At 36.4% G+C, this 8,692-nt stretch overlaps 2 protein-coding genes across 3 annotated transcripts; both read right to left on the bottom strand.

Annotated features, from left to right (window-relative positions):
- Positions 1–182: 182 nt before the first annotated feature.
- On the bottom strand, positions 183–3,545 carry LOC148881551 (uncharacterized). The gene is made up of 6 exons (XM_088988505.1): positions 3,238–3,545; positions 2,635–2,858; positions 1,772–1,841; positions 1,579–1,669; positions 1,395–1,498; positions 183–598 (listed from the first exon to the last, which is right to left on the bottom strand). Exons 1-6 carry the CDS (start codon positions 3,371–3,373, stop codon positions 306–308), a joined length of 918 nt encoding a protein of 305 aa, XP_088844631.1. The 5' UTR covers positions 3,374–3,545; the 3' UTR covers positions 183–305.
- Positions 3,546–3,683: 138 nt separating this feature from the next.
- On the bottom strand, positions 3,684–8,543 carry LOC148881550 (uncharacterized). Of its 2 annotated transcripts, XM_088988503.1 has the most exons (5): positions 8,310–8,543; positions 7,640–7,912; positions 5,265–5,519; positions 5,120–5,184; positions 3,709–4,590 (listed from the first exon to the last, which is right to left on the bottom strand). In XM_088988503.1, the coding sequence occupies exons 1-5, from the start codon at positions 8,377–8,379 to the stop codon at positions 4,222–4,224; spliced, it is 1,032 nt and encodes a 343-aa protein (XP_088844629.1). In that variant the 5' UTR covers positions 8,380–8,543; the 3' UTR covers positions 3,709–4,221. The 2 variants fall into 2 exon arrangements, with proteins under 2 accessions (XP_088844630.1, XP_088844629.1); XM_088988504.1 differs by lacking the exons at positions 7,640–7,912; positions 8,310–8,543 and adding an exon at positions 6,325–7,418 and having other exon boundaries at positions 3,684–4,590.
- Positions 8,544–8,692: the final 149 nt, after the last annotated feature.

The raw sequence follows: 8,692 nt of genomic DNA, 5'->3' as shown, positions 1-8,692 counted from the left end.
TAGGTATATTAAAAAATATATATATATGTATATGCATATGTTTAGAAAATATATGAAAATATCTATTTTTAAATATATAAAAAATTATGACATATAGTAATAAAAAAAATATACAATCATAAAAAAACTAATGATACATATAAGACTGACTGTACTTGGGCTGAATCAGCAACTACTCGAGCCCTGTTTATTTTTATTTATTTTTTTCCTTTTTGAAGGGACGACAAACTGAATACATCCACACTTTGGGAAGAATATTCAGAGAATAAATAATCATATAGAATAAAATACTTCCTGCGAGAAGTTCATTCGGGAACGTTGCGCCTCCTGAGGCCGCACGCCTGCTGCTCTTCACCATTCTCGTCGCAGTTTGTGGCGGCGGGCGTAGGTTTGAAATCTAACTCCTCGCATCCTTCGTCCACTTCCTCCTCGTCTTTTTTAAGGTCCTCCGTTTCTACCCCGTCGTCATTTTTCTCTTCCGCCTTTTCCTCCTCCGGGGAAGCATTCTTGACTTCAGTGACATCTTGTGGCTTTTCCGAGGGTTTTTTGGTGCCCAGCGTCTCAATGAGATTGTCCAGGCTCTGCTCAAAGCAGGCCTCTGAAAGGGAGAAATCATTTGAGGCAACATTACAACTTGATTGATGGAAAACACACGTTAAAATTATTTTAAAAACAAAAAATAGATATATTACAATTGGTATTTGTTTATTTAATATGTATTTAATATTGTATTTATTTATTATCATGTGTATTATTGTATTTAACATTGTATTTATTGTGTATTTATTTATTTATCATGTATTTATTTATTAATGTATGTGTTATTGTATTTACTATGTGTTTATTTATTGTGTATTTATTTAATTATTTATTTTTTTATGTATTTATTATTGTATTTATTTATTTAGTATCATGTGTGTTATTGTATTTATTCACGTTTTTATTTATTGTGTATTTATTTATTTATTCATTTATTATTGGATGCATTTTTGTATTTGTTTATTTATTATGTATTTATTTTTATGTATTTATTATTGTATTTATTTATTATTGTAGTTATTATTGTATTTATTTATGCATTTATTTCTTGTGTATTTATTTATTTATTTATTATTATATTTATTGATCAATCTATTTAACTATTTATTTATCTATTTACTTACATTTAGTTCCAGTAAATTCCTATTTTCATGCGAGTTGGAGAGCAAAGTACCGGTACTTGGTGTAAAAAAAGAAAAACTTAATCAAAATAAAAATTTAAAAACACAACATTCAATTCATTCATCGGACATGACATGATTTCCATCCGGCACGGCTGGCGTGCTACAACAACACGCCGCCATCTTAGCAAATAAAATAAGATGCAAAATAAGCGCGCGGACGTCCGAACGCACCATTCATCGGCGGGCAGTCCATTCCTCTTTTTTTCATGAGGTCACGGATGGTCTGGAGTTGGCTCATGATCTCGTTTTTCTGCTCTTGGGCTACAGATTTTGCGCTGGTGACACGCAACGAGAAACAGTAACGTGGTTTCATGATATTTATTTGCTACAAATAGCAAATATCCAACCCGCTTACCAGTTTGTGAGCGGGTCGAGCTGGGTGAGAATCGAATTGAGCATCTTTTCTGTTTGGGCGAGCCTTTGTTCCAGTTCGTTCAACTGGTTCTCTGTCAGAGGACAAAAAATACAAATAAACACATGTCAATGACTTGTGGTCAATAAATATGGTGTGGAAAACAAAGACGAGGTATTCAAATTACAAACCGCACCTGCTTCGGCTGATTTTTTGGTCCCTTTAGTAAATTTGTCCTTTTGCGCTTGGTCATCAGAAGATTTGATCTGCAAATGGAGAAGAAAAAAAAAATCATATTTATATATTTCCGCAAACAGTAGCCATGATAATAATAATAACAATAAGAAGAAGACATTTCATTTCCAAGTGCCTTTCAAAACTCTCAAGGTCACTTTACAGTCACTGGATCAGTTTTTCTGCGGGTGAGCAGCGGCAGCCACATGCGCCAGCGTTCACTCAACCCGGAAGTAACTCAAATAGATCGAAAGCTAGCTAGATAGCTAATAATAATAATAATAATAATAATAATAATAATAATAATAAATTTTCATTTCTAAGCGCCTTTCCAAACTCTCAAGGTCACTTTACAGTCACAGGATAAAGTATAGATAGCTTACGAGATATTCAATAGATAGCTACATAGCTAATAGATAGATAGCTAGATAGCCAGCTAGCCAGATAGATAGCTAATAGAGAGCAAATAGATAGCCAGCTAGGTAGCAAGCTACATAGCCAGCCAGATAGCTAGCTAATAAACGTAACATTGTTTATCCCGGCTGATATCAATTCTGATATTTAACAGAAAATAATTTCGCCAATTGATTAAATAGTCAGTTAATCTAAAAAATACATGACGAATAAAATAAAAACAATTATACGCAGAACATTAGACTGCTTTACTTACTTTTATTTAACTTTGCTTCTTCTTCTTTTTTTTTAATATAAGAAAACATGGACGCTCACCCACATTTTTTCATCTCATTGGGATTTACTGCATTTCATCTCCACTTTCGCGATCATATATTCAGGAAAATTTGGCAATGCCACCATTGATCCTACCTTCAAAAACTTGTACGCAGCAAACACTCCGACCCCAATGGCGTACAAGGGCATGAGCGTGAATACGTAACCCTTGTCGTTGTTATGACTGGATTTGAATTTGTCGCCCTTTATCTCTTGTTCCATCAGTTTCTTCATCTGTTTCACGCTCTCGGGTGACTGATGGGAGCTGGGAGCTCCCACGCTGACCGCCGGACCTCGAAGCACACTTGGGCCGGGACCTCCTGATAGGAATATTGTACGACCAGAATAATGTATAACTGTATAATAATAATGTAAACTGCAGTTTGGCTTTTATGATGTATCCATTAAAAAATACTAATATGTCATGGTTAAACTTGTATTTACTATGTAGTATAAACTATATTAGTATAGTGTTTTTTTTTCTGGGAAATTTCGCAGTTTTTTTTTTTTTTTTTGGTGGAATTATGACATAAAAAGAATGATAAGTAGTGGAAGAAATGAGATTATCATGGAATAAAATAACAGTTAAAGCAACGCGCACACGGACGTCCGTCAACAATAAAAAACAATTAAAACAATGAGGTATTATTTATAAAAATACTGAAAACAATGACAAAAAAAAAAAAACAATTACGTCACCTTTTCTGGAGTATCGAGGGTCGAGTCTCGATTCCTTCGACCCGGAACCGACGCCGAACAGCTTTGGCAGGACTACAAAGGTGAACAGCACCGCAGTGAACGCCAGTGCAACTTGTTGTGATGTGGATAAGACCATCCTCGAAACACTTGTCGCACCGCAGTTTAGTCAAAGAAAAGAACCGTGCAGAACCCGGAATAGATGAATCAATTCAAAACACGCCCCAGGTGGGTTTTTTTTATGAAGACGAGGCCACAGCTGTGTTGACAATAAACTTAGCCTACGACCAAAATCAACAAGAGTGTTTCCGCTATTAGACTTTCAGAATAATAAAATAGCGATGAAAGTTTTGTTAAATCCGAAAGAAAATCAGCAAATTTAGCATGACGTAGGCATCCATTCCGCAAAAAATGTATCCAACACGTAATGAATCAATTTCTACTCAGATTAATTTGCATATATCGTTTCGTATTTCGCTACTCGAGGTCACTTTATTTTATTTTGAAAAATATCAATCTACGTTTCCTTTACAGCTGAAGTTGCATTCAAGGTCGGGGAAAAAAAATTGGAATTGGTGCAATGGAGTTGATTACGAGTTCTGAGCTACTAAACAATAACATATTCAAATATCACATCATACGCAATGCTTATGTGTGTTAGTTATAAACATAGATTTGCATTTAAATCAAATATATTTTTACACAGAACCAATTTTTCTGAAATATTGTCAACACCGTATCTCTTCAAATATTTGCTAAGTTTGTTTATTTAGTTATTAGCTTAGTGGTGACCTATTTACTCAAAGGGGCAAGCCATTATTTGTTCAAGCATCAGTGGATAACCGAGGTCATTCTTTGATGATTTAAAGTCCAATAAATTCAATAGTTTACTACAGTAAAATTAGCTTGACCTAAAATTGTATCAAAAAATATATTTTAAGAGCTTATCTCACATCGTAGAACAATAAAAAGAAAAACAAACACCGGCTACTTAGCTAAACCAGAGTCCGTGCTGCAAAAACCATTAGCTCTGCAGTCCTCACAGGAAAGACCCGTTTCAGCCTGGCAGCTGCATTGTACCGGCCGGCTTCCATACGACGACAGTTTTCCTTCTTTTTTAGTTTCGGCATCTTGAGTCACGTCGGCACTTATGTACGTCACCTCCGATTGGCTGCACTCGCAGGGCCGCGCCGCTTTGGGCGAGCCGGGGAGGCTGCGCTGTTCGTCGTGCTCGACGGGGATGCTAGGCGACGGACTGTGATGGATGCCGATCGGGGCGCCGTCGTCCAGACTGTGAGGGCGATCCAAAGACGAGTCGCTGGGAGGGAGAAGACACTCACTCAATGTCTCCAGAACCTAAATAAATAAATACAAACTTGAATAAACACATAAATAATCAAATAAATAAATAAATAAATACTTACTTAATAACTTATCTGAATAAACTAATCCATAAATAAACAAAAAATACATAAATAAATAAAATATTCAATAAATAAAAACTTAAACCAACAAATAAATCAAATCTTAAATATATACAAACTAAAATAAATAAACATGTAAATAAATACATAAATAAACATACAAATAAACAAATCAAATCTTAAATAAATAAAAACTTAAATAAATAAATACTTAAATAAAAAAATAATAATAAAAACTTAAATAAATACATACATACATTCATAAATAAATACATAAAACAAGTAAATAAAATGTTACATAAACAAGCAAATAAGTAAATAAACAAGTAAATAAGTAAATAAACAAGTAGATAAACAATTAAATAAATAAATAAATAAATAAATAAATAAATAAATAAATAAATAAATGCTCCAGAAAAAAAATTCACGAGTTGCATCATTCTAAAAAAAGTCAGAATTACCCTCTGATTAGTTGGTGACACATTTCCTGTGAGTTCGCATGGATTACTGAGAGGCAAAGATGGCGCTGAAATATCAAATACAGACATTGAATAAAAAAAAAAAAAAACGATTTATGATGACATAAAGTGAAACTAAATTTCATACCATCAGTGCTTATTACTTGATTGATGTGTAGGTCAGGCGCAGGAAGCCTGGAAGGACCTTGGACTGCTTGAAACTGTCCCTGAAAGAGCTGCATGGCCCTGTAGTGACCCATGTCCTGTAAGACTGCCAGTAGGTCCTTCACTCGCGGGTTCTGCTGGGCCCACCACCATAGCAGTTCCTTTGTGGGACTGCGACCCCCTGCCTCCATACGTTCGTAGATGCGAACCTCCGTGAAGCTCGGGACGATTCGGGCGGCTGTGTGGCAGTGTTACAGAAGCTTAAAGTTACACTTAAAAAGATAGTTCAAAACTGATGGCGTCCCACAGGGGTCAATCCTTCAACCAGTGACATTCATATCATCATTCGTAGGGCATTCGTGGCCAAGTTATTTAGATTTTGCTCCAGTGGGAGCTACTCACAATGCGTATTTGCTGCAATAATTTAGGCACACGACAAAAAGACAAGTGCTTCATATTCATATGCTTACTTTGGACATTTTATTAGAAACCATAACATTCAGTAACTACCCAATGCCATATTTATTTATACATTTTTAGAACAGTTGATCATGTTCAATACAAGATGAGTGGTGTATGTTTATATCCATCATTATATCAACAATTCCCTCAATTTAAACAAATAAGCAGAAGTAACAGGCAGAAATGCTTCCTGTCACAGTTAATAGTTCTGTTTTTATATGTGCTGCTATTACAGCTGCAAAATTTGATGAGTAGCAATGCAGTTTTTGTTTTCAAACCATTAGGTTTTCTATCCTAATCTATTTGATTTTAGTTATTTTGCACAATTTGGTAGGCAAAAAAAAAAACAATTTGGTTGTAAAGTGACAAAATACGAATAAAAGTGATTATCCTATTCATTTTAAATGTGCCCATAACAAAAAATACTTTTAACGGTCTAAAAGGCGCTTATAAATGAAATGTTTTATTATTATAATTAAAATTTTCACGTGTCAATTCCTCAAACGCTAAGTATGCGAAGTTTAGCCACCGAAGCAAACATTCTGAAACATATTTTGATCGTCAAATCAATAAAAACTCACCTAATCCTCGCCATCCGTATCGGTGATATCCCGTGTCCATTATTTCACAAAATCTTAAAATGACGAACGGGGGGACATTGTAGAGAAAAGTATTTGGGTCCATTTTACATCGTCCGCGCAAATAACAGCCACGCGTGTCACCCAATTTTTTTATGAACTTCGTGAAAGTCTGGAAACTCCCGTCGGCTCTCAAATACACGCAAAATGATCGAGTCATGCGACAGCGTGCAAGAAACCTTTCCGGAATGCGGGCCTTGCGGGCTTCCGTGGTAAACAATGAATGACGTCAGATCCTGTCACGAATATGCGAGTATAATTAGTCATTACACAATAAAGGCACAATTTCCGAACCCGAGTGAGCAAGATTCTTCTTTTCCTTTCGGCGTTTCCTTTCCGGGGTCGCCACAGCGAATCAAACCCCTGCCGGGTTAGATGGACGCATCTAACCCGGCAGAGGTTTGATTCGCATTTTGTTTTGGCAAAAACTTTACGTCGTCAGATGCCCTTCCTGACACAACCCTCTGTATTTTTCCGGGCTTGGGACCGGCACAATAAAACACTGACTTGTGTCCCTTGTGGCTACATTCCAATAGCATGATTAACACCAGGAAATACAGAAATTCTTATTACTCTTATTCTGAAACATATTAAACACCACGTCCGGGGCAGTACTTATTCAACTGACGCTAACTTTTAGACAGCAAATACAATCGTAAAATGTCAGCAGACTGAAATATATACTGTAAATCGTTGCCATTATAAGCCTTTTAACGCGTTTTTGTACAACCAGATTGTAAAATCGTTTCAATTTAGTTCTTTCTAGTTTTGTACTTTTTTTGCTACTTTTGGGATAAAAATGTCGACGTTTTCCCTGAGAGTTCTGAGTTTTTTCTGCCCTCTAGTGGACAGCTTCGTGAATGGGCTTGATCACCCGACTGGCATTCCACCCTTGGTTGTTTTTCATTCTAAACCGGTTCAAGGCAGGGTTCACACCACGTATCTGGTTCTGCTCCAGTTTTGATAACTGCCAAAATTATTTGTTTTTATCGGGGATTAATGTTTGGAATGTGTTCTTCGTCTCAAAGTGCGGCAGACCTGCGGGGGGGGGGGGGGGGGGAGGGTTAAATACAGCATCTATAAACAACATTTGGTTCCATGATTTCAGAAATGATTTTGAAAAGGAAAACAATGCATACCCAAAAACAAGGGAGTGGAAAAATGTTATGCATCCGGTTCTGCAGGGAAAAAAAAGTTTGATCATTTGAGTCTTTAACTATGAGGTCATGGTAAAAAATGACTGAAAATGCAAACGTACCCCAAACAAACTCCTTCGAAATTCCCTGGTGGGTGACCTTGCAGGTGTACTCCTCTGTACTTTTCGGGACGAATGGCACATATTTGGTCATGTGGAAGTGCCAGTCGGTCCCGAAGATCAGCTCAGTCTGATTGGCCTCCTTGATCACGACCCCGTTTCTCAGCAGGTCCACTTGGATGATGGGCGGGTGAAATTGGCTCACGTGGCATAAGACGGTGTTGTTTTTGTTCAACAATCCTAATTTACGGCTGTACACTTGAACGACCGGTGGAGCTGTCAAAAAATAAAGACGTTACTACAAAAGGGACCGATCAGTTTTCAAAGATGGGTTGGATCTGTTCCTATGGGTGACGCTTCCAGTCTCTCCGGGTTTTTTAATATCACTATTGTCACGCTTAAAATGATCATGGTTATCGATAATCAGCTCTTTTAATATTTATAATTTTATTCATGATTTCCATAAATAAAATCATCTTCTGTTGTTTATTTTCCCATTGTTGTCCTTGGGTGCCCTGAAAGGCGCTTGTAAATTGAATACATTATTATCATTATGTTTTGCAGGATGTTTTATCTCGACTAGAAACACCAAGTGAATTCTAACACGTTGAACCTGTTAACATAAAACAACTGAAAACTACTTTAGAAATATTTTTGTAATTGATTTACTTACAGTCTTTGGTCACCGTGAACTCCAACAGGCACAAAACAACGAGAACCGTCGACCAAACGTTCATATTCATAACCGTTCACTTGATCAATAAATTGAATTCAAATTAAGAGTAAATTAAAGTAAAATGCTTAATTGTTGCCTACTCGAACACCGCACACATGTTTGTGTGAGCCAATTTCCCCCACAAATAAAACGTGCACTTGTTCAACTGGTTGTTATGCCAAGCGGGCAGTACAACAGTTCCCACAAGTCGGCACATCTTGGTATGCATAACAGCATACCACCAGACCAAAACGCGGAAGTGACCGGTTCCTCCCAGTTGTTATTGTTTTTTTTTCATTTATTCAACCTGTAAATACCTACTTGATGTGTTTTCAATTGTT

The sequence above is a fragment of the Hippocampus bargibanti genome, linkage group LG22, assembly GCF_051943395.1.
Source record: "Hippocampus bargibanti isolate YZ-2025 linkage group LG22, ASM5194339v1, whole genome shotgun sequence".
NCBI classification, from domain to species: Eukaryota; Metazoa; Chordata; class Actinopteri; order Syngnathiformes; family Syngnathidae; genus Hippocampus; species Hippocampus bargibanti.
The sequence above is the reverse complement of the archived record's forward strand: the minus strand, read 5'-3'. Positions and strand labels throughout refer to the sequence as shown.

What these genes read in the sequence shown, in the direction of transcription:
- LOC148881551 (XM_088988505.1), bottom strand. Translation starts at nt 3,373, where the DNA reads ATGGTCTTATCCACATCACAACAAGTTGCACTGGCGTTCACTGCGGTG. An exon ending in CTGCGTACAAGTTTTTGAAG is followed by an intron (nt 1,842 to 2,634) that starts GTAGGATCAATG and finishes CTCCATTTGCAG; the next exon opens with ATCAAATCTTCTGATGACCA. An exon ending in CTCGACCCGCTCACAAACTG is followed by an intron (nt 1,499 to 1,578) that starts GTAAGCGGGTTG and finishes GCGTGTCACCAG; the next exon opens with CGCAAAATCTGTAGCCCAAG.
- LOC148881550 (XM_088988503.1), bottom strand. Translation starts at nt 8,379, where the DNA reads ATGAATATGAACGTTTGGTCGACGGTTCTCGTTGTTTTGTGCCTGTTG. An exon ending in TTCGAAGGAGTTTGTTTGGG is followed by an intron (nt 5,520 to 7,639) that starts GTACGTTTGCAT and finishes ACTGCCACACAG; the next exon opens with CCGCCCGAATCGTCCCGAGC. An exon ending in TCAAGTAATAAGCACTGATG is followed by an intron (nt 5,185 to 5,264) that starts GTATGAAATTTA and finishes TTGATATTTCAG; the next exon opens with CGCCATCTTTGCCTCTCAGT.